The 26510-nt window shown below is 37.3% G+C and overlaps 1 protein-coding gene across 3 annotated transcripts in view; it reads right to left on the bottom strand.

The window, feature by feature from the left end:
• NDUFAF2 (NADH:ubiquinone oxidoreductase complex assembly factor 2) overlaps positions 1-26510 on the bottom strand; it is a 182389-nt gene that overhangs the window by 18292 nt on the left and 137587 nt on the right. For all 3 annotated transcript variants that reach the window (XM_060142983.1, XM_060142986.1, XM_060142985.1), the window contains one exon: positions 24312-24352. In XM_060142983.1, coding sequence (XP_059998966.1) covers positions 24312-24352 — 41 coding nt within the window. The remainder of the gene's footprint in view (positions 1-24311; positions 24353-26510) is intronic.

Raw genomic sequence — 26510 nt, 5'->3', positions numbered from 1 at the left:
ATAGTATCACGTCATCTGCAAACAGTGACAGCTTTCCTTCTTCTTTTCTGATTTGGATTCCTTTTATTTCTCTTTCTTCTCTGATTGCTGTGGTGCAAAATTCCAAAACTATGTTGAATAGTGGTGAGAGTGGACAACCTTGTCTTGTTCCTGATCTTAGTGGAAATGGTTTCAGTTTTTCACCATTGAGGACGATGTTGGCTGTGGGTTTGTCATATATGGCCTTTATTATGTTGAGGAAAGGTCCGTCTATGCTTATTTTATGGAGGGTTTTTACCATAAGTGGGTGATGAATTTTGTCGAAAGCTTTCTCTGCATCTATTGAGATGATCACTGGCTTTTCTCCTTCAATTTGTAAATAGGTTGTATCACATTGCTTGATCTGCGTATATTGAAGAATCCTTGCATTCCTGGGATAAACCCCACTTGATCATGATGTATGATCCTTTTCATGTGCTGTTGGATTCTGTCTGCTAGTATTTTGTTAATGAATTTTGCATCTATGATCATCAGTGATATTGGCCTGTAGTTTTCTTTCTTTGTGACACCTTTGTCTGGTTTTGGTATCAGGGTGATGGTGGCCTCGTATAATGGGTTTCAGAGTGTTCCTCCCTCTGCTATATTTTGGAAGAGTTTGAGAAGGATAGGTGTTAGCTCTTCTCTAAATGTTTGATAGAATTCGCCTGTGAAGCCATCTAGTCCTGGGCTTTTGTTTGTTGGAAGATTTTTTTTTTTTTCTTCTGTACGCGGGCCTCTCACTGTTGTGGCCTCTCCCGTTGTGGAGCACAGGTTCCAGACGTGCAGGCTCAGTGGCCATGGCTCACGGGCCCAGCCACTCCGTGGCATGTGGGATCTTCCCAGACCGGGGCACGAACCCGTGTCCCCTGCATCAGCAGGCGGACTCTCAACCACTGCGCCACCAGGGAAGCCCTGTTGGAGGATTTTTAATCACAGTCTCAGTTTCAGTACTTGTGATTGATCTGTCCATATTTTCTATTTCTTCCTGGTTCCGTCTCAGAGGGTTGTGCATTTCTAAGAATTTGTCCATTTCTTCCAGGTTGTCCATTTTATTGGCATATAGTTGCTTGTAGTAATCTCTCATGATCCTTTGTATTTCTGCAGTGTCAGTTGTTACTTCTCCGTTTTCATTTCTAATTCTATTGGGTTGAGTCTTCTCCCTTTTTTTCTTGATGAGTCTGGCTAATGGTTTATCAATTTTGTTTATCTTCTCAAAGAAGCAGCTTTTAGTTTTATTGATCTTTGCTACCGTTTCCTTAATGTCTTTTTCATTTATTTCTGACCTGATTTTTATGATTTTTTTCCTTCTGCTAACTTTGGGGTTTTTTGTTCTTCTTTCTCTAATTGCTTTAGGTGTAAGGTTAGGTTGTTTATTTGAGATGTTTCTTGTTTCTTAAGGTAGAATTGTATTGCTATAAACTTCCCTCTTAGAACTGCTTTTGCTGCATCCCATAGGTTTTGGGTCGTCGTGTTTTCATTGTCATTTGTTTCTAGGTATTTTTTGATTTCCTCTTTGATTTCTTCAGTGACCTCTTGGTTATTAAGTAGTGTATTGTATAGCCTCCATGTGTTTGTATTTTTACAGATTTCTTCCTGTAATTGATATCTAGTCTCATAGCGTTGTGGTCAGAAAACATACTTGATACAATATCAATTTTCTCAAATTTATCAAGGCTTGATTTGTGACCCAAGATATGATCTACCCTTGAGAATGTTCCATGAGCAGTTGAGAAGAATGTGCATTCTGTTATTTTTGGATGGAATGTCCTATAAATATCAATTAAGTCCATCTTGTTTAATGTATCATTTATAGCTTGTGTTTCCTTATTTATTTTCATTTCGGATGATCTGTTGGTGAAAGTGGGGTGTTAAAGTCCCCTACTATGATTGTGTTACTGTCGCTTTCCCCTTTTACGGCTGTTAGTATTTGCCTTATGTATTGAGGTGCTCCTATGTTGGGTGCATAAATATTTACAATTGTTATATCTTCTTCTTGGATCGATCCCTTGATCATTATGTAGTGTCCTTCTTTGTCTCTTGTAATAGTCTTTGTTTTAAAGTCTATTTTGTCTCATATGAGAATTGCTACTCCAGCTTTCTTTTGATTTCCATTTGCATAGAATATCTTTTTCCATTCCCTCACTTTCAGTCTGTATGTGTCCGTAGGTCTGAGGTGGGTCTCTTGCAGACAGCATATATACGGGTTTTGTTTTTGTATCCATTCTGCCAGTCCATGTCTTTTGGTCGGAGCATTTAGTCCATTTACATTTAAGGTAAGTATCAATATGTATGTTCCTACTACCATTTTCTTAATTGTTTTGGGTTTGTTATTGTAGGTCTTTTCCTTGTCTTGTGTTTCTTGCCTAGAGAAGTTCCTTTAGCATTTGTTGTAAAGCTGGTTTGGTGGTGCTGAATCCTCTTAGATGTTGCTTGTCTGTAAAGGTTTTAATTTCTCTGTCAAATCTGAATGAGATCCTTGCTGGGTAGAGTAATCTTGGTTGTAGGTTTTTCTCCTTCATCACTTTAAATATGTCCTGCCAATCCCTTCTGGCTTGCAGAGTTTCTGCTGAAAGATCAGCTGTTAACCTTATGGGGATTCCCTTGTATGTTATTTGTTGTTTTTCCCTTGCTGCTTTTAATATTTTTTTCTTTGTATTTAATTTTTGATAGTTTGATTATTACAATATGTATCTTGGTGTGTTTCTCCTTGGATTTATCCTGTATGGGACTCTCTGTGCTTCCTGGCCTTGATTAACTATTTCCTTTCCCATATTAGGGACCTTTTCAACTATAATCTCTTCAAATATTTTCTCAGTCCCTTTCTTTTTCTCTTCTTCTTCTGGGACCCTTATAATTCGAATGTTGGTGCGTTTAATGTTGTCCCAGAGGTCTCTGAGACTCCCCTCAATTCTTTTCATTCTTTTTTCTTTATTCTCCTCTGCAGTAGTTATTTCCACTGTTTTATCCAGGTCACTTATCCGTTCTTCTCCTTCAGTTATTCTGCTATTGATCCCTTCTAGAGAATTTTTAATTTCATTTATTGTGTTGTTCATCATTGTTTGTTTGCTCTTTAGTTCTTCTAGGTCCTTGTTAAATGTTTCTTGTAGTTTCTCCATTCTATTTCCAAGATTTTGGATCATCGTTACTATCATTACTCTGAATTCTTTTTCAGGTAGACTGCCTATTTCCTCTTCATTTGTTAGGTCTGGTGGGTTTTTGACTTGCTCCTTCATTTGCTGTGTGTTTCTCTGTCTTCTCATTTTGCTTAACTTACTGTGTTTGGGGTCTCCTTTTCTTAGGCTGCATGTTCGTAGTTCCCATTGTTTTTGGTGTCTGTCCCCAGTGGCTAAGGTTGGTTCAGTGGGTTGTGTAGGCTTCCTGGTGGAGGGGACTAGTGCCTGTGTTCTGGTGGATGAGGCTGGATCTTGTCCTTCTGGTGGGCAGGTCCATGTCTGGTGGTGTGTTTCAGAGTGTCTGTGGCCTTATTATGATGTTAGGCAGCCTCTCTGCTAATGGATGGGGTTGTGTTCCTGTCTTGCTAGTTGTTTGGCATAGGGTGTCCAGCACTGGAGCTTGCTGGTCTTTGAGTGGAGCTGGGTCTTGGCGTTGAGATGGAGACCTCTGGGAGAGTTTTGCCATTTAATATTATGTGGAGCTGGGAGGTCTCTTGTGGACCAGTGTCCTGAACTTGGCTTTCCCACCTCAGAGGCACAGCCCTGACACCTGGCTGGAGCACCAAGAGCCTGTCAGCCACATGGCTCAGAGTAAAAGGGAGAAAAGAAAGAAAGAAAGAAGATAAAATAAAATAAAATAAAAAATAATTATTAAAAAAATTTTTAAGTAATTAAAAAAAAGAAAGAAGAGAGCAACCAAACCAAAAAACTAATGCACCAATGATAACAAGTGCTAAAAACTATACTTAAAAAAAAAAAAAAGAGGACAGACAGAACCCTAGGACAAATGGTAAAAGCAAAGCTATACAAAGTCACACAGAGAAGCATACACATACACACTCACAAAAAGAGAAAAAGGAAAAAATTATATACATTGTTGCTCCCAAAGTCCACCTCCTCAATTTGGGATGACTCGTTGTCTATTCAGGTATTCCACAGATGCATGGTACATCAAGTTGATTGTGGAGATTTAATCCGCTGCTCCTGAGGCTGCTGGGAGAGATTTCCCTTTCTCTTCTTTGTTTGCACAGCTCCTGGGGTTCAGCTTTGGATTTGGCCCTGCCTCTTCATTTAGGTCGCCTGAGCGTTTTTGTTGTTCGCTCAGACAGGACAGGGTTAAAGAAGCAGCTGATTCGGGGGCTCTGGCTCACTCAGGCCGGGGGGAGGGAGGGGTACAGAGTGTGAGGCGAGCCTGCGACGGCAGAGGCCAGCGTGACATTGCACCAGCCTGAGGCACGCCGTGTGTTTCTCGGGGTATATATATTTTAAATTTATTTTATTTTATTTATTTTTGGCTTCATTGGCTCTTCTTTGCTGCACGCAGGCTTTCTGTAGTTGAGGCGAGCGGGGCCTTTCTCTTTGTTGCCATGCTTGGGCTTCTCATTGTGGTGGCTTCTCTTGTTGCAGAACATGGGCTTTAGGTGCGCGGGCTTCAGTAGTTGTGGCACATGGGCTTAGTAGTTTTGGCTTGCAGGCTTTAGAACGCAGGCTAAGTAGTTGTGGTACACAGGCTTAGGTGCTCCATGGCATGTGGGATCTTCCCGGACCAGGGCTCAAACCCCTGTCCCCTGCATTGACAGGCAATTCTTAACCACTGCACCACCAGGGAAGCCCCTTATTTATTTTATAGCTAGTACTTTGTATCTCTTAATCCACTTCACATATCTTGCTCCTACCCCTACTTCTCTCCCCTGTGGTAACCACTAGTTTGTTCTTTGTATCTTTGAGTCTGTTTCTATTTTGTTATATTTGTCCATTTGTTTTATTTTTTAGATTCCACAATATAAGTGAAAATGTACAGTATTTGTCTTTCTCTGTCTGACTTATTTCACTATCTTGGCTGCAATGAACACTGCGGTGCATGTATCTTTTTGAATTAGTGCTTTGGTTTTATTCAAATAAATAACAAGCAGTGGAACTGCTGGATCATATGGTACTTCTATTTTTAATTTTTTGAGGAGCCTCTATATTGTTATCCATAGTGGCTACACCAATTTACATTCCCACCCACAGTGCGTAAGGCTTCCCCTTTCTCCACATCCCCACCAATACTTCTTATTTTTTGTCTTTTTGATAACTGCCATTCTGACAGGTGTGTGGTGATATCTTGTGGTTTTGATTTGCTTTATTTGCATTTCCTTGATGACTAGTGATGTTGAGTCCCTTACCTTTTCATGTGCGGGTTGGCCATCTGTATCTCTTCTTTGGGAAATGCCTATTCAGGACCTCTGCTCATTTTTTAATCAGTTTTTTGGGGGGAGATATTGAGTTGTATGAGTTCTTTATATGGTTTAAATATTAACCCCTTATCAGACATATCATTTGCAAATATCTTCTCCCACTCAGTGGGTTGCTTTTTCCTTTTGTTGATGGTTCCCTCCACTGTGTACATTATTCTTCTTAATGGCTGCATAGTAGCTCGTATTCCATTGTACAGAGATAACATAATTTATTCATTCAGTCCCCTGTAGACTGATGTTTAGGATGCTTCACATTTTACAATACTACAAACAACATTCTTGTATAAAATTTTACACACTTTTCAATCATTCCTCAGGATACCTTCTCACACCAAAACTACTACATCAAAAGGTTCCCATATATAGTTGTCCCTCAATATCCGGGGAGGTTTGGTTCTAGGATCCCTGCAGACACCAAAATCTCAGATGCTCAAGTCTCTTACAGTTGGTCTTCTGTATCCAAGGGTTTCGCATCCGTGAATTCAACCAACAGCAGATCATGGTTGGTTGAATCCATGGACACAAAACCCATGGATATGGAGGGCCAACTTTATTTGGAAAACTGATTTCTAAAGAGTCAACATCAACTTACATCTGTACCTACAGTGAATGAGAAGACCTGTTTTCCCACAAATTTGCCAATACAAAAAAAAAAGTCCTTACCTGTATTGTGTTTAAAAGCTACTACCCCCACCCTATCTTTGGTTTGCCTCTAACCTTGTCTAGGATTTTTTAATGAAAAAGTAAAAATTTCTTATGCTGTCAAATTTGTCAATCTTTTCATTATAGTATCTGGCCTAGCTGTCATGCCACTCACTCTTTGTCTTGCTTGTTCTTTTTTATCCTTCAGGTCTCAGCCTAAATATAACCTCCAGAGCAGCTTCCCTAAACATCTCATTTAAAGAAAGCTGTCCCTGTATTCGTAGAATCTTTGCTTTTTCCCTCAGAGCTCTATTTACAATCTGTAATGGTCCATTTTTGGTATTTGCTACATGTCTGTTTTCCCCACTACAGTATAAGTTCTATTAACACTGGAATAATATGGCAACTGTAGCTACTGAGTCAGGCAAGTTATATGTGATCTTTGAGGAAATTCCTTCTGATTCAAGGACTTGCAATATTGTTTTTATGACAGTCAAGAGTGCAACCACATCCCGTATTTGAAGAATTTTTGATGGTTTCAAAAATCTATCACTAGAGTTCAGGACCTCTGCTCATTTTTTAATGAGAAGTGTTGTGATGCCAGAGCACTCCAAAAGTTAGGAACTTGTAAACTTAGTTTCTTTCAGGTATTTAGGCACAAGCTTCAGCAACAGTGACAGTCAATTCTTTGAACAGTATCAGTTCATAAGGACACAGACTGAAGTTTAGGGTAGGATGTTTTGCCACTTGCTAGACAAAAGAGTTCACTTCAAAGATATGAGGGTTGGACCCTTTCATTCTGGAAAGAAAAAACTCTATGATACTTTGGTTAGATGGATATTTTTTAATGATAATTCTTAAGAATGTTTCTTTCCTTTTCGACTAAAATATCTTTTCATTGTGGCAGGAATTAGTAAAGTTCCTATCTAGGAGTTTTTCAAGAATACCTGTATATTAGGATTCAAAAGTCTAATACAAATTTAAGTTGAACGAAAGTTGGGTTCTATTTCCATAGTATAGGTTAATAGTATTTACATTCTATGATTATCATTTACTTTTGTTTCTTAAATTGAGAGGCAACTGTGATATTTTGTTGATTACATAATATATTAACTTTCACTGAATATATCACTGTACTTACTACATGCATTTTCCAATATGCAAATGAATTTTGTTAACAAGTACTACTCTAGTGGGATAATATGCCATGACTTTTTATAATTATTCCATTTAAATTACTATGCAATGTAAATTTCTTGGCAAAAATATCCATCTGGTGATAAAAATTTGGAAATAATTCAATAGAAAATCTTGTTAGTGAGGTTATTTTCAACAAACACATATGAAAGGAAATGTTTTTATGATAAACTGTCATGTAATTTGGTGACCACAGATAATGCAATTAGTCTGATTTTGTGGGGGAGACAATTACTGAACCCTTATGCTTATTAGTCCTCAGTAAATTATACCTTTTCCCTGTCTTAAGAAGAGAGACTGTCAAAACAAATAATTATAGAACTAGAAATACTTTAAAAGACAGGACAAAAAACTTTATTTTCCTCTGTAACATTTCACCAACTGTGCAATTCAGAAAACATTTAAACCTTATTACTGCATAACAAGAACTTCATACTTTAAATATAAAAAGCAATTTTTAACGCAATAAAAGTACAAATAAAAGAAAAACATTTTTTAATAAAAGAGATTAAGTTAAGCAAATACCTAAATTTGTGGCATTTATTTTAAGTAAAAAGCACTTCTACTCTTCCATCAGAAATGGAACTTTCTTTTAGTACTAGTGTATTTTGGCTTTTAGTATAATCAAATTTCTAAGCTAATGATATGATTAGAGGCACAGGATTTGGGGCACACTTAGTGCAAAATGCATTGATTTGTAATACTATTTTATAATGTGTTGGTTATTTATTATCATTGTAGCCAGGCTTTAAGGCTATCTAAGATCAAAAGCAGAAGAACTGGCCCATAACGAATGAAACTAGTCACTTCTAAATTTTAAATATATAAACTCTCATAGCTAAATACAACTAGCAACAAGCTTTTTAAAAAATATTCAATTGATTTTTTTTGTTAGCTATTTAGATTCCTTACATTAGTTAAATTAAAATATTTTCAGCTTTATTGAGGTATAACTGACAACTGTAAATTGTAACATATTTAAGGTGTACAACATGATTTGATATGCATATATATTGTGAGAAGATTCCCCCAACTGAGCTAATGAACACATCCACCACCTCAAATATTTAACTTTTTTCTTTTTGTGAGAACATTTAAGTTCTACTTTCTTAGCATAGCTCCATTATACAAAATACAGTGAATAAACCATGTTACACATTAAATCCTCAGAGTTTATTCATCTTACAGTTGAAAGTTGGTATTTTTTTACCCACCTCTCCCTATCTCTCACATCCCTCAGGCCCTGGCAACCAATATTCTCTGTTTCTACGAGTTTGACCTTTCTTTTCTTTCCTTTCTTTTTAAAAAATATTTCACATATAAGTTGTACTATGCAGCATTTGTCTTTCTCTGTCTGGCTTATTTTACTTAGCATAATATCCTGAAGGTTCATATATTTTGTTGCAAATGACAGGATTTACTTCTTTCTCATGGCTGAATAATATTCCATTGTGCATATATACCATATTTTCTTGATCTACTCACCCACTGATGGACACTTAGGTTGTTCCCTAAGCGGCTATTGTGAATAATGATTCAATGAACATGTAAGTACAAATATCCCTTTGAGATAAGGTTTTCATTTCCTTTGGATAGATACCCACAAGTGGGACTGCTGGGTCGTATGGTAGTTAATACCATATGGCAGCCACTCTACCATATGTCTTTTGACTGGAGAATTTAGTCTGTTTACATTTAAAGTAATTATTGATAATTATGAACTTACTGTTGCTATTTTGTTCATTGTTTTCAGGTTGTTTTGTAATTCCTTTGTTTCTCTCTTGCTATCCTCCTTTGTATTCTGATGATTTTTCTGTAGTGTTATGCTTTGATTCCTTTCCCTTGATCTTTCATATATCTATCATAGGTTTCGCTCTGTGGTGACCATAAAACATCTTATATATATATATATTTTTTTTAAGCGGTACGCGGGCCTCTCACTGTTGTGGCCTCTCCTGTTGTGGAGCACAGGCTCCGGACGCGCAGGCTCAGCGGCCATGGCTCACGGGCCCAGCCGCTCCGCGGCATGTGGAATCTTCCCGGACCGGGGCACGAACCCACGCCCCCTGCATCGGCAGGCGGACTCTCAACCACTGTGCCACCAGGGAAGCCCAACATCTTATATTTTATGCTTACATAAAACATATTTATGACAGTCTGTTTTAAGCTGACAACTTCACACACATACAAAAGCTCCACATTTTTATATTCCCCCTCAACATTTTGTTTTTGATATCACAATTTACATTTTTACATTGGGTAACCATTAACAAATTATTGTAGTCATTGTTATTTTTAATATTTTTGTCTTTTAATCTGCACACTAGAGTTACAAGTGATTTACACACTACTATTACAACATTAGGGTATTCTGATTTTAACTATGTATTTACTTTTACCAGTGGTTTTATATTTTCATGTTTTCCTGTTACTAATTAATATCTTTTCATTTCAGCTTGAAGCCTTTAACATTTCTTTTAAGGCCCACAGAGTGGTGATAAACTCCTTCAGCTTTTGTTTGTCTGGAAAACCCATTATCTCTCCTTCAATTCTGAAGGACAACTTTGCTGGGTAGGGTTCTTGGCAATTTTTTTCTTACAGCACTTTGAATATATCATGACAATCCATTCTAGCCTGCAAGATTTCTCATAGTCTTATGGGGGTTCCCTTACATGTAACAAGTTGCTTTTCCTTTGTTGCTTTCAAGATCCTCTCCTTGTCTTTAACTTTTGACAATTTAATTATAATGTGTCTTGGTGTGGGTCTCTTTCGATTCCTTCTATTTGGAACTCTCAGGGCTTCCTGGATCTGGATTTGTTTCTTTCCCCAGGTTAGGGGCTTTTCAGCCATTATTTCTTTAAATAAGCTTTCTGCCCTTTCCCTTTTCTCCTTCTGGGATGCCTATAATGTGTATACTGGTCTTCATCATGGTGTCCCGCAAGTCCCTTAAATTCGCTTCACTTTTTTTCATTCTATTTTCTTTCTGCTTCTCTGATTGAAAGAATTCCACTGCCCTGTATTCAAGTTCACTGATCTTTTCTTCCACTTGATCTGGTCTGCTGTTAAACACTTGTATTGAATTTTTCAGTTCAATTATTGTATTCTTCAGCTTTTTGATTTCTGTTTAGTACTTGTTTATATTTTCTGTCTCTTTGTTGAAATTCTCACTTTGTTCATGCACTGCTCTCCTGACTTCGGTGAGCATCTTCATGACTGTTATTTTGAACTCTCTATCAGGTAAATCACTTATCTGAATCTCATTAAGATCTGTTCTTGGTTACTTAACCTTGTTCTTTTGGTTGGAACATATTCCTCTGTTTCTTCATTTTCCTTGAATCTCTGTGTTGGTGTCTGCTTATTAGATAAAACAGCCACTTCTCCTGGTCTTGATACAGTGGTCTCATGTATAAGATGAACCTCATCAATCAGCACATTCTGAGCTCCTGGTTGTCTCTCAAAGCTCTGTGATTGTCCAAGCCACCTTCTTTAATCTTACTGGCTCCCAATAGTTGAGAGTGTGTCAAGACCAATCAATGTCCCAAAAGGCAGAATTGTATTGAGCACCTAGATGGAGGATGACTGGAAGCTGAACCCTCAGTCAGCAGCTTCAAAAGTATATAGTTAAGCTTCTTCCAGGGAGAAACTGGGAGTTGGGTGTTTTTGCCTATTTCCTCTGTGCTGGGCCCAGGTATATAGCTGTGGGAGGCAGGGTGGGGAGAGAAGGGTGCTCCTCTGCCCATTAAGAGCTGCTTCTTTGTTTGCTATAGTCCTGTGGGGCTCATAAATGCAAGCCCCAGTGTCTATTGAGCCAGGTGATCCAGTGACCTGTCCCTTTGGGTAGCTGATGCAAAAGCTGGGGCACCAGATGCATGTACAAGCTTTGTGCAGGGAGATACCAGCAACTTGGAGTGGTCTAGAGGGAGAAGGTGGGGAGGTGTCCGCTGGTTTCCCTGGTGTCCAGGGAGGATTGCAGCCATCCCCTAGACAGTGTGCTAAATTAGAAGCCTGACTCACAGGCAGCAGTTTTCAAAGTATGCAGATGGGTCCCTTTCAGGGAAATGGGCATTTCTACCTGCTCTCTCTGCACAGCTGTGGTGAGTACTCCAGTCCATTAATGACTGCTTCTTTGCTGTAGTCTTGTGGGTCTCATGGATACAAGCTCCACTGGCTTTAAGAGCTATGTGTTTGGGGAGCCCATTCCTTAGGTGGGAGTCTTAAAAGTTGGGGTGCTAAATGTGGTACTCACACCCTTTGCTCTTCAGGGAGTAAATCAAATTACATCTGATAAAAGTGGTCAGCAGCAATTTATTTTTCTAAAATTTAGATTATGAAGAATAGCACAATAATGAATAAGAGGAAAATTACAAGAAATTGCTTTGGTGAGATAACTGAGAAAAAGTATGGATAAAAAACAAAAAAAAACCCCTAATCTCATTTTAACTCTTAACCTTTTTCACTCTGGATGTAAATCCAGTTTTAAAACCTAAATGGAGCTTGTCTTAGTGACTGATGATATGAATCAGAAGGTTAAATATTCAGGACTAATTCTGTACACTTTAAAATATGCATCCAGGAGGTTATGATGAATCTCAGAAGAACCTGACCACACGTATATCTAAAAATAATGAATAATAGCACTTTATTTATATACAACTTAAAGAAAAAACTTATACATTCTGCTTTAAAAGTCAGATAAAGGTCAAAATAGAAGAAAATATGTTCCAAAACTAAGGCCAAACTCAGACCTCAGCTTTGTACAGAAGTATATAACAAGCAATCCTTTCAGACCGAGAAAGGTGGGATGCTTGAAATTTGAGATGCTACTTTTTAGTAAGACCCACCTAAACTCAGTGTTTTGAAAACCAAAAAGATTTACAACACAAACTAGCATAAAAATTTCTTGCACAATTAATAAATAAATACCTATAGATAGGGAGGCTCACTAGCTTATGGTTAAAAGTATAGACTCTGAGGAGCTCAAAACACTCAAATGATTCACTTTCATTTCTTACCACATTTTTCTACAGAAGCATGGCAAATTTCATATTTTTTTTCAGTTTTTACAAAGCTAGAGGTCAATACCAAAGAAGGTACATAGAAAAAGCAACTATGTGTTATGCTATTGTGTTTCAAGTGCTTTTTAAAATTCCTTTATTATGACAGTGAAACGAAAACATCAGAATACAAAACAATAAACATACCAAAATTACAATTATTTGCCGATGTATACATGGGTAAATTAACTTGTTAAAGTTAAGAATCGTGCAGCCAGCCATAGAATTTGGGGTAATTTATTATTTCTATTAAATATTATTGTTATATTAATTTTTTAATAAAACAAAGGGAAAAAAATCAAGTAAGGTCATAGTGTATAGGCCAAGCCAGAGAGTCACAAAAGTGCCCAAGAATTACACTAGCAGGTATAAATTTCTGGGCTTCAGGCACTCCTGAATGGGGACAAGCCTGCTTCTTCGTCTGTTTAAAGGCAGCCACAAATGAGTTAGGTATAAAAGAGGTCAATAGACTGGCATAAAATTCGGCCCAACGGGGACCTTTCATTGTGGACGGTGGTAAACCCATTCAACCACAACTTTTCCTTTGGGTAGGCAAAAATGCTAGTCGGTAAATAAAGAATGGTACGTTGATCAAGCTCAGGATATATCCTTTCTAATCCTGGAAACCAAAGATCTCAAAATGACTGTACCACCAAAGATATAATGCTCCTGTGTAAAATTGCAATAAGATCCAATTTCTGAAGGCAATATGTGAATGTTTTTTCCTTGCAACTGTAAAGAATCAGATTAATTCAGTTTCACAGAGGAAAAAAGATGATACTAAAAGCAGTTTACACATAATTTAACAGAGTTAAGATATCTAGGACAAGTTGTTGTGTACAACATAGGTCTACAAAGAAATTATACTACCTATCAAGCACATACTAGATGTTTGATAAATAACTGAATGAACAATACAGTTATATGAGCATTAAATCTTTAAAAAGGAATTCCAAAACCTAAACCACACTGATTATTTCTTACTCATATTGCTATGTAATTCCTTAAGTGCTTTTGGTATTTCAGAATTTCAAGTATTTCATTTTTCAGTTTATTCTGAATATCTTATTTTTCTATCAGGGATCCAACATGTTCTCTTAAAATATATGATTACGAGGTTTCATTGTATTCTTTTTAAATGAACTATTTCATGTGTATAAATAAATATAGCTAATAATATAATATACACTCATGTGCCCACCATCCAACTTAAGAAATAAAACACTACAAATATGACCAACTTAAGAAATAAAACACTACAGGTATGACCACCATCCAACTTAAGAAAAAGAACACTACAGACATGACCAATAAAATGCTCTGTGAGCCCCCATCTACATTCTCCTTCCCCAGCGGTAATACCTACTTATTCATGCATGTTTTTATATTTTCACTACATCTTTATATATCAATAAACAAAACAGCAGTGATTTTTTGAAATTTTTTACATACTTATCTCCTAAGACTTTTAAAAACTATGCACCGGCTTGCATATTTAAGTTGACAAATAATGGCAAAGGATGTATTTTCCAGTTTACTGCATATCAAATGCATGCTTTAAATATGTTTTTGTCAAAGCCTTGAAGCTGCAGTTTAGTTTATTCAATTTACGGAAAATATAACCATATAACTTAATTGGCAAAGCCAGTCCTCATTGTCAAATGCAATCACCTAAATTCAACCTACTCTCAGAAAAATTCTAACTTAATTTTAAAATTCAAATAAATGTGTTATTATGTGTCCCCATGACAACTTTCTCACTTGTGAATTTTAATTTTAAGATAGATAAATGGATAGCTAGCTAGCTAAGTAGACAGAGAAACTATAAGGCATGGAGCCTTACTATGAGTTTGTCACCTGGATGAAATAATGTGTTGCCCCTTTCAATAATTTTTATTGAAGCTTTCTCTGTTTTGTTCTCAAGGGACTCTCTCAGGAGAGACTCTCTGATAGTCTCTTTGTTTGCTGCCCTGATTTTTCAACCCCAAGGCAACGTACCATAGTAAGATTTAATATGGACAAGAAGTAAGCTTTTCTTTTGAAAGACAGATGATTATGAAAAAAGTCAGAAAGGAGAACTGGCAGACCAGAAGGAGTTCTCAGGCAGATCTTTTTTTAGGAAGGACTACATATGGAAAGAGAGAATATGGAAATTAATTGCTTTAAAGCTATTCATACCTGTATATCCCACAGGAACTCTTTGTGTGCCCAGGGTACAGGTATCCCAATTTGAAAACCACTGATCAACAGCTGGGGTTGGCAAACTAGGATCCAGCTGCCACTTGTTTTGTATACAAAGTTATGTAGGGCACAGCCACACTCACCGGTTTACATATTGTCCATAAGTGCTTTCACAGTAAAACGACGAAGTTAAATAGTTGCAACAGAGATTGTCTCACAATGGCCAAAATATTTACTATCAGGTGCTCGAAAGAAAAACTTGGCTACCCCTCATCTACGGCACTGTGTATGTGTTTTTTCAAATTCTTTTCTTTAAATTAAAGTTATATATTCACATAGTTTGTAAGCACACATCATCGTAAAGGCTTATTATGAAAATATTATTTCTCTCTCGCCAGAAGCAACTACTTTATATTCTTTTAGCTGATATGTATGGTACAGGCCAAACCAGAGAGCCACAAAAGTGTTTGACAGCTATCAAACAGACTTTGCCCCAACCCTTCCATAACATTCTTATATTATCATTCTTTATTATTCAGTTTCAAGCACCGTATGTTAACTTCTCATTACTGAAAATGAGGATTTAACCCATCCCATATCCTCAATATAGTTGTAAATCAATATTCAATATTTATTATTATGAGTAAACACTAAAATTATTATTCCTTCTCCTACCCAAGGTTTACTTTTTTGGAGATAACAAATGAAGTCTGTTCATTTTCCACATACTTATCTATAATTCAACTTGATATGTTCAGTATATATGTGTTCATTTAATCCCTCTATTTTTCCAAATGTACCTCTTCCCTCAAATATGTCTAGAGAACAGTCTGTACTGTTTTCCCTTTGCCATGAATAAAACTCCAGGTTTCAACTGGGTAGAAAAGTTGCCTGGTTTTCAGACTTTCACCAAGGGACTTTTAACAATGTCCTTTTCTTTTGCTTCAGGAGATTTAACATTGATACAACGCTATTATTTAATATATAGTTCATGTTCAAATTTTTAAAAACACCCCAATACTGTCCTTTTTTTTTTTTTTTTTTTTTTTTGTGGTACGCGGGCCTCTCACCGCTGCGGCCTCTCCCGTTGCGGAGCACAGGCCCCGGACGCGCAGGTCCAGCGGCCATGGCTCATGGGCCCAGCCACTCCGCGGCATGTGGGACCCTCCCGGACCGGGGCACGAACCCGCGCCCCCTGCATCGGCAGGCGGACTCCCGACCACTGCGCCACCAGGGAAGCCCCAATACTGTCCTTTATAGCTAAAGTTTTCCCTCAATTCAGGATCACGTGTCATATTTGTTCATCAGGTTGATTAGTCTTTCTTTGTCGTTCATTACACTGATATGACTGGCCTGGCGTTTCATGAAGTTTTCTGGTTACTTCCTCATGATTAGATTAAATTTGTGCATTTAAAAAACTACTACATGAATGATGTCTTACTTTCAGTGCATCATACAAAGAGGCAAACATGACATCAGGGCTGTTCTACTTGGCACGTCTGACTAGCTGGTTACGGTGGTATGGCCAGATTTGCCCACTATAAAGTTACTTTTTCTTCCCCTTTGTAATTAATAAGTAATCTTCAGGGAGATACCTTGAGACAATGTAAATACCCTGTTCCCCAACAAAATTTGATCCAATGGTTTTAATATCCACTAATGATTTTCCCCTGAATCGATTATCACAATGACAGCTGAAAAATGGTGATTTTCCAACTCTGTTATTTCTTCTACATTTATTGGTTAATGTCGAATTGCTTCTTAAATAGATTTTCAACCAGGTTACTGTTTTTAGCACCAGCCTCAACTCCACTTTCAGTTTCCTGGCACTGCCAATTACTGAGCATTCCGGGGTTCTGTGGTTTAAACCGGGTTTCTTCTAAGCTTTCTCTTCTGCTAGATTAGGGGTTGTACTCCTCAGTTTTGCTAAATTTGTTAACATTGCTCATCTGCTTTCCAGCTTCCAAAACATTGTTGCTGCGTTTGCCTCTTCAATTTTTCTTTGACCTTATGCTTTTAAAAGTAACCCCCTTTACTGCCATTTTCATTAGGCTCATAAAGAGAAAGTAAACTCATGTGTTTAACTGACTAACTTCATTTGAAATTCCTTTTTCTTTCCCTGCCTTCAAATTTTATATAAATGGTATCATGTTGTATGAAATCTTCTGCAACTTGCTCTTTTTACTCAATATTATGTTTCTGAGATTTATCCATGTTGATACATGCAGCTCTAGTTCATTCATTTTTAATGAATGATGTTTTAATGCAGCGTATGAACATGTTACAATTTTCTTATCCAATTCCACTATATTCCCAAAAGTGAGATTGTGAGGTTTGGGGTAGGGGTCTATTTTTCCATAAGAACATACACTCCCCATTTAAGTCAGTAGGAAAATAGGATTATATATGCAAAATGTCAATTTTAAGACATTTCAATTCTGTAACTTATAAAATGAACTAATAATACTAGGCACAGAGAACTCACTCAATAAATGTCAGTCACTTAGAAACAATGAAATGGGCTTCAGAAATTCAGAAATAAGATTCTTTTCTGAAAGTTAAACTGCAAGATCAACACATTATAGGCCAGGGCAGAGATATGAAAAGAGTAAAATAAATGAAGGGCTGCAGGGCCAGCAACATTTGACCATAATATAACTAGTGTAATAGCAAAAGAAATAACAGGTCAATCAGAAAGGAGTAGCAGAGAAAAAAGGATAATCATAGAAACAAATGCTGGCAATCCATAAAAACACTGTTCATGGGGGCAAAAACTTTAATACACATGTGGCAATTTTTTTCTATTCCAAACCATAAGGCTATTCCTAGGATAAAGACAGATATTGGAAATTGTGGTCAATTCTATTTAAATATTTCCATTACTATGGATCAGACAATCCCTATTGTAAGATGGACACAACAGGTGATTTTAGGCTGGATGCAATTAAACATTTATTTTACTGCTTAACTTCCCTTATCCTAATGCCGCACTCACCAGATATCCTACTGTTTTTTTCCTATGCCAACTTAATTTCTTACTATAAATTAATATACTGGAATTCTGGCAACGCTTTCAAACTCTCTTGTGTTTTAGTCACTGTGATATCTTTTAGAGCCAAATCACCTTCGACGTGGACAAAAAATGAGTCTTTGGAGCCTCCAGACCAGATCTGAGAACATGGTCAAGTAAACAAGGTGCTGTGCAGTATGGTCCTACCTAGCTGCCCTAACCTCTCCTTCGACTACAGTATCACCATCCAACTCCATTCTCTACTGATTTCTAGAATTTCCTCTTCCTCTTTCATGGAGCATATGTATTAAAAATGAAGTGAGTGAGCTCTAATATTACGGATTTCTTCTACTGTCTGTAAACCTGTTGCTGAGTCATGTATTTTGTCAATACTTGGCAATACATTTATTTACTTTTTCAAACAGAAAACTTTGTTTCCTACCGTCTTGTCAGGATGAAAGGAGAAGCAATATTTCAGAATACTTGCTGCATATGGCTTCTAACGGGACAGAGTCAAGACTAGGAAAAGTCTACTTCATTAATTTTGTGAAATGTTAATTCAACTTGTACTGAACTGATGAACAGGTGTTGAACTATATTGGCAACCTGCAGTAAAACTGAATTTTCATGAAAAAAGTACAAGCAATACTCAATTTCAAAATACGTTCAGTTTCTCAGGGTTATTTTATAGTTGGTCGCTGGAAATTCAAACTCTCTCATACAAACCATGTAATATATTTACATGGCTTTGAGATTTTCAAGTCTGTCAATAAAAGCCTATCTAACTAATAATGAATCAGGTTCTGTGTTAGGTGCGTCTGTTATATAAATGAATAAGACATAATCCCTGTGCCATATAGCCCACAATATAGTCAGCATAAAACAAGTAATTATAATACTGAACTCAAAGGGTTATATAAGTGCACAAGGCAGTGTAGCTATATCAAGAAAGAAGTGACTAACTCTATGAGTTAAGAAGTTGGGAAAAAAGTTAAGGAAAGTATCACAGAATTTTAAAGGGCCTTTTAAACAGAATTAAGCATGAGCAGAAGCGTCCTGCTGATGGGAGAGAAAGATATTCAGCTTGAGAAACAGCAAGGAGGGCCTTGGAAAGTAGGATGGGTATAACAAATATAAGGAGGAAAGCTAGAAAGTTGGGCAGGGCAGGAGGCTTAAATGGAATTTCAAGGAACTAGATCTTTTGGCCAGAGCTTCCCAAGAAGTGTGCGTAAAAATTGATTCCTTCAGCCTTCAAGGTGGCCAGGAGAGAAACTGTTGAGTTATAGGGTAGGCGTACGTTTGACTTTATAAGAAACTGTCAGTTTTTGAACATAGTTATATCATTTTCACACCAATCAGCACTGTATGGTTATATATGAATGTTTATGGTTGCTCTAGTTATGGTTATTGTCAATCTTCTAAATTTTAGCCATTTTCATAGATGTGTGGTGGTATCCCATTATGGTGACTAGTGATGTTAAGCATCTTTTCATATGCTTACTGGCCATTCTTGAATCTTATTAAAGCCAATTCAAGATTTTCACCCCATTTTTATTAGCTCTGTCTTTTATCATTGAGTTGAAGTGTTCTTTATATAGTCTGGATGCAAGTCCTTTGTCAGATACATGTACTGTGTTTATTTTCTCCCAGTCTGTTGCTTTCCTAATGTTCTCTTTTGATGAGCATTAGTTTTTTGTTTGTTTGTTTTTATAATTAATTTTTATTGGAGTATAGTTGCTTTACAATGTCGTGTTGGTTTCTACTGTACAGCAAAGTGAATCAGATATATATATCTGCCCTCTTTGTTAGATTTCCTTCCCATTTAGGTCACCACAGAGGACCGAGTTCCCTGAGCTATACAGTAGGTTCTCAATTTTATACATAGTATCAATAGTGTATATATGTCAATCCCAATCTCCCAATTCATCCCACCTCCCCTTTCCCCCCATGGTGTCCATATATTTGTTCTCTTAATTTTGATTAGGTTCAATTTACCAATGTTTTTCCTTTATGGATAGTGCTTTCTGTCTCCTGTATACCCCGAAGTTGTGAAGATATGCCACTATGCCTTTTTGTAGAAGCATTATAGTTTTAGCTTTTATGCTTAGTCTATGATCCATCTTTAATTAATATTTGTGTATGATGTGAGGTAGGGGTCAAGGTTCAGCTTTTTCCATATGGATATTAAGTTATTCTAGCACCACTTGTAATGAAGACTTTCCATTCCTAATTGTGTTCCTTTGGTGCTACTGCCAAAAACCAACTAGCTGTATACTATTTCTAAACTCTCTATCCTTTTCCACTTATTTGTTTATATATCCTTATGCCAGTACCACATTGTCTTTTTTTTTAAATATTTTTTTTGATGTGGACCATTTTTAAAGTCTTTATTGAATTTGTTACAATATTGCTTCTGTTTTATTTTATTTTATTTTATTTTTTGGTTTTTTGGTCCTGAGGCATGTGGGATCTTAGCTCCCTGACCAGGGATCGAACCTGCACCCCCTGCATTGTAAGGCGAAGTCCTAAGCACTGGACTGCCAGAAGAGTCCCCACACTTTCTTAATTATTATAGTTTTAGAGTAAGTCTTAAAGCCAGGCAGCATAAGTCCTTTAATTGTCGCCTCCTTTTTCATGATTGCTTTCAGCTATTCTAGGTCCTTTGCATTTCCATATATATTTTAGAACCAGCATGTTGATTTCTACCAAAACAAGTCTAATGGGATTTTAACTGGATTTTTATTTGATTGAGTCTATAGATAGTGGTTCACAAAGTAAGGGCTCTGGCCCAGCAGCATTACCACCACCAGGGAACTTGTTATGAATGCAAATATTCAGGCCTTACCTCAGACCTTGTGGATCAAAAACTCTGGGAATAAGGCCTTGCAATCTGTGTTTTAACAAGCCCTCCCTGTAACTGGTGCATGACAAAGCGTAAGAATTACTGCTGTGAGGGACTTCCCTGATGGTCCAGTGGTTAAGACTCCACACTTCCACTGCAGGGGGCACGGGTTCGATCCCTGGTTGGGGAACTAAGATCCCACAGGCTGCGTGGCCAGAAAAAAAAAAAAAAAAAAAAGAATTACTGCTGTGAATCAGTTTGGGAGAACTAACATCTTAGCAATATTGAATATTCCAGTCCATGAAGAGGTATTTCTCCCCATTAATTTAGGTCTTCTTTAATTTCTCTCACCAGTGTTTTATAGTTTTAAGTCTATATGTCTTGGGACTTCCCTGGTGGTGCAGTGGTTAAGAATGGAAGATCCCACATGCCACGGAGCAGCTAGCCCATGCGCCACAATTGCTCACGTGCCACAGCTACTGAAGCCCGCGTGCTTAGAGTCCATGCTCCGCAACAAGAGAAGCCACTGCAATGAGAAGCCCGCACACCACAACAAACAGTAGCCCCTGCTCGCCGCAACTAGAGAAAGCCCGCACACAGCAATGAAGACCCAACACAGACATACATACATACAAATAAATAAATATTTTTAAAAAGTCTACATGTGGGCTTCCCTGGTGGCACAGTGGTTGAGAGTCCGCCTGCCGATGCAGGGGACGCAGGTTCGTGTCCCGGTCCGGGAAGATCCCACATGCCACAGAGCAGCTGGGTCCGTGAGCTCTGGCCGCTGAGCCTGTGTGTCCGGAGCCTGTGCTCCGCAGCGGGAGAGGCCACAACAGTGAGAGGCCCGCGTACCGCAAAAAAAAAAAAAAAAAAAAGTCTACATGTCGCATATATTTGCTTAATTTGTATCAGGGTATTTTATGCTTTCTGATGCTATTGTAAATGGTATTCTAATTGCTACTGGCTAACCTTCAGCTATAGTCTACAGGTGATATGGGCAGAAGTCTATTTGGGGGTGGGAGTTCACTAAGTGATTTGAAAAAAAGTAGAGAACTCAAATTACTGGTAGCATCTTGAAAACAAACTAGATTCAACAGATATGCAAGAATAGGAGGTTGTTTCTAATGAATTGATATAGGTATTAAGCATGAGCAATTACAAAGATCACAAAAAGAAGGACAACCAGACATAATATTCTCCTGTAGTCTTGCCAAACATTTTCTACATTCTTGACAAAAAGATCAAACATCAATATCTAGCTTCTGGATCCAGCTGCCAATGTGGAAGAAAGACAGAGGAGCAGGGGAACATGTTGAATTACACAGAGAGCATAAGATCAGCAAAATCTAGACTGTGGCAAACTCTTTAAGTCAAATGGGCTGGGTTTTTCAACAGACAAATTTGTAAGGAAATAAAATTGATGGAGGAAGAACATATAAACTGAAAGAGATTTAAAACAAATATGAAGTTTTTACAAAATGGGCAAGTCTAAACTATAGTGTACATTTGGCTGAGAAGATTATTTAAACATGTGAGTAAACAATTACTATAAAAGTCAGGTTCAGGGTTGCTTTTGTGGGGAGAAAGGAGGTTGTATTGAGATCGGGCACATGAGTAGCTGGCAAAGTTCTGTTTCTTGACTTGGGTGGAATTTGCCTTATAATAACCTATTAAACAATACATTTAATTCTTGTGGTCTCCTGTATACATGACTTATTTTAACAGTAAATAGGTTTTTCCTCCCTCTTAACATGATATATGTAAAATCTGGGATTGAAGAGTTTATAAGTTTTAGTGATAGAATGATGTTTGGGGATGACACGAACTAAGGTGTGGCTACAGAAGTGGCTGTTTATTGAAGCAGGGATACTGGTGTGGATGACGTCAAGGAAGTAAATGGCTAAGACTTAGGAAGGCACTGACGGGGAAAAAACCGCAAGTCTGGTTCTAATCTCTGCCATCAGTGTGGGAGAGTGCCCTAGAGGTTAGCAAAGATAAAAATGATGAACAGGTCGAGAGAAATCTACTTGGATTGCAAAGGTACCACACTCTCCTGGGCTCACAAAATGGAATAATATTTTGGAAATGACTCAGGGAAGGTAGGAGCAATCGATCCCAATTCCTTTTCTATGGGTTGTAGGAAAATGAGCACAATTCACCTCAAGGAAAAAAGAGACTCACTATCTTTTAGACACATAGATTTTACTTGAGGCTCTATGGTAGAGAAAGTTCCTAGGACAATATTAAAGGTGAAGGGTAATTTGCTAATAAAGAAATGGAAATTCCTGGAACACAATGAAAGGGTCAGGAGGGAGAGAAAAGGGTGTATGCATTTGTGTGTGTGTGTGTGTGTCTGTTGGGAGGTACAGAAGAGCATAAAGAACGATGTGATTAACAGTACATTAGAAAAGAGGCAACAGAGGCCCCCTTTTTAGATATTCAAGAATGTGAGCACCATGGAGGGAATGACTTGGTCTCACTGTTCTGACTGGAACTTGTCTGAGATACTGGGATTACCTAACATTTATAGGAGTAGTGCCTTAGGCCTGATTATTGCAGTTGCCTCCATCTAATCACTTTGCAAGTATCAATGTTTCCATGGAAGAAGGCTTTCAAAGTCTGGAGGATAGAAGAAACACCTTTTTCTCTGAGAACAGTAGCTCTTATTATGGCCCAGAGAAGGGGAATCAGAAGGGCTCCTTGATCCATCCTACCACTGGAAACCACAGGGGCTACTTCTGAATATTGGATCACATTGATTTTTTTTCGCTTTTATTCCAAGGTTCACTGATATTAGAAAAAAGGGTCTGAGAAGAGTAAGACAAGGGCAAGGTAGAAGCAACATACAAAGCTAGAAATAGGCTTAGAGATGTGCTCACTCAGACTCCAGGCAGACACACCTTGATGGAGTCAGTCCAGGAGGAATGGAACAAGTAAAGATAGGTATGCCAATTTATAGGTCATCATAAATTCTGCCCTGGAGTATCCCACCTCTTAAAAAGTGTGGCCTGAGTATCGGAGCCCATTTACATTGTCAGCAGAGTTGTAGTAGTGAGGGAATAGGGGAGGGAAAAGAGGAGTCCTCAGTAGCAGAAAAAATGGAATAGGTAGTATATTAATTTGAAAACTTCCCTCTTATGAAATACATTTATTTCTTACAAATTAACTTTAGAACACTTCATGCTATTGTTTTAAAATAAAAATTATGAAATAATCATGTTTTAAAAACACAAATACCACAGCATTGCTATGCTTTTTATTCTGCATCCCACCCAAACTATTATCAAGTTTTTTTTTTGTTTTTGGCCACTCCACGTGGTTTGCAGGATCTTAGTTCCCTAACCAGGGATTGAACCTGGGCAGTGAAAGCACGGAGTCCTAACCACTGGACTGCCAGGGAATTCCCTATGTTTTTAAGTTTTAAATAAAAATTCAATTCAACTATTAGTTACCAAGTGTTACATATTACATGCTAACTGTAATAAGTTTCTTCAGATACTAGATGGTGTTAAATTTATATAAAATTATAAAATTTTATGTTTTATATAAAATTAAGGGCAGAGCATGATTTAGAGAGGACCAAGAGATTTAGTGTTTCTCAAACTTTTCCACCAAATCATCTGTATCAGAACAGAGAACTCCCAGGGGACAGGGAAATGACCTAATGCAAGCTGCTGTAAGTCCAAACATTCTCTAAAGTGTCTTTATTTTGTTTTAAATTTTTATTATTTCATTTAACATTTTATATGGATTTTGTTACATCCCACAATTTGTGCATTTATTTTATTATAAAAATGTTTGAAATTATTTTCTATGGGGTAAAATTAATGCTTTGGAGAGGTGGCATCACATATATTTTAGAGGTTTCATGTATCCCTGAGAGTACAAACTCCCAATTGAGAAACACAGCATTATAAACACCTATTTGAATATTTTCCTGTGTATTCTTACCTCCATAGTAGGTGGAGTCTTTCTTGTTTTTCTGATCCAAGCTATAAAGAAAAATAATATTTAAATATAAGTTTTCTATAATTTGTACATTTTATTCATTCATGCATGAAACAAATATGTATTAAGCACCTGTTATATATTGTTTTAGGCACATGAGTTCCCTCCTCTCCTGTAGCATATATACTAGTGAAGGGGCACAGAAAAGAAACATATTAGGTAATGATTTGTGTCATAAAAATTACTTAAGTGTGGGGAGGATGTAGAGGGGATAGTTTCATAACTAAAATCATACCCCATAATCATCTGAATTCAATTTAGGGTATATATGGCATATAAGCCAAATCATAATACAGTAAACTTCAAGGCAATATTAAAGTTATATTATCCTGGAAATGTGAACCAATTATTGCTCAATATGTAAAAGAATGGATGTAGAAAAGTTTTCATTTACAGAGATTTCTCTTCTAACCTGTTCTAGCAAGCAGTCTATCTTGTATGGTTGGTATCTTAGCTCCAACATTTGGGAGATGAGAGGCAGAGTAGAAAGAGCCCATATTTGTGAAGTGCCTTCTGGACGCTGGGCACTGTGCTAGATGCTTTAGTAATAGGAAGGGAGTGGGGCAACTGCCTCTAGAGAAGTGTATCAGAATCACATGAAGACATGTTATAGTACTTAGCAGAGCAGAGGCAGATTTTGGGGGTTCAAATCCCAACTTAAGTACTTACTAGCTGTGTTACCTGAGGCAAGTTATTTAATTTTCTAAGCATCAGATTTCCCACCTGTAAAATTATAATACTAGTATCTAGATTTTAGTATCTACATTGTGCAAGTTATATGAAATAGTATATATAAATTCTTAGCTCAGAGTCTGGCACAGAGTAAATATCCAAGTCTAAGTTATCACTATCACTATTATTCAGTAAACCTGTATTTTTTATAACAGACTCAAAAAAGCAAAGATCAACAAAACCTGCTTGGCCTATGAGGATATATAGGAAACTGTGAGAAAACACACTGTAAGGAATATAGTCTTTGAAAAGTAGAAACTACTATTTTATCACTTTAGTTAATTCAATCTTCATTACAAAATCATGAAGTATGCTTATTTTATAGAGAAATTCAATGACATTCCCAAATTTATACATTAAGTAGTAATGGTGGAATTTGAATCCAGATCTGACCCTGTCTCTGGATCCAAAAACCATCCATGCCCTACTAAGCAGTTTCTCAAAGTTTATAAGCTACAAGCAAAGAACACTAAACTAGGAAGAGGAACAGGTCACAACACTGACTACTGTCAAAAAATAAGATTCACCCCATTTTACAGATTGGGAAACTAAAGATTAAGCAACTTGCCGAAACTCACATATTTAGCAAGTAACAGTCTGAGAATCAAATGCTGGTTGAACCGGCTCTAAAATCTGAGCTCTGTCCATTCACCAGCCACCTTCTCTTCTGACAGGCTAGCTCTGCTACCCTGCCTTCTGTCATCCAAGTAATAGCAGCGGGACCTGTCCTCATGACAAGCCCAGTAATGAATGATTGTGCGGGTACAAAGAGCAACATTCAACTGTGGGCCTGTGATAAGTTATTTCTCCCTACTTTGTTCTCTCTTGCACTGACCCCATACGTGTATTTTCAATACAGACCCAGTGTTTTGCCTTCTCTATTTCTGTTTCTGAACTTCTATCTCTGTTATTATTTTCTGCATCCTATTCTTATTAGCTTCCAGCTCTGTTTGGTCCATTTCTAGCCACAACTTGCACAAACTTTATATTTCTCGTTAGGCTGGAAGGTTGTCAAAGGCAGGATGCATCCACAGGAGATTTATTTTTCTACCACCTAAATGCCTCGAAAGAGTAGGTACTTAAATACAGTTGTTGAATGAATACTTCCACTATAAAATACTCCCTTTATAAAAATATTCATTGTAATGGGATTTTGACCTGTATTAGAAAACCCAGCTTAGCAACAGCAAGATTCCTCTGTACGATCAAGGAAATAAGTGGTTTATGGAAGCTGTCAACTGCCTCTTTATGGTCAAAATAAGGGGTACTTGTCTATGTTTATGGGCATTTTTTTCCCCCAGGAAAGAGACTTCTTTTAAAATAATTCACCATGAGCCATATATCTCTAAAAGGTTTTAAGCAATAAATCTTCAGTTCTAATTTGGATTAGAAAGTTAATTCAGAAAAATC

Source organism: Lagenorhynchus albirostris, chromosome 3 (assembly GCF_949774975.1).
Source record: "Lagenorhynchus albirostris chromosome 3, mLagAlb1.1, whole genome shotgun sequence".
NCBI lineage: Eukaryota > Metazoa > Chordata > Mammalia > Artiodactyla > Delphinidae > Lagenorhynchus > Lagenorhynchus albirostris.
This window is presented reverse-complemented; position numbering and strand designations above follow the sequence as displayed.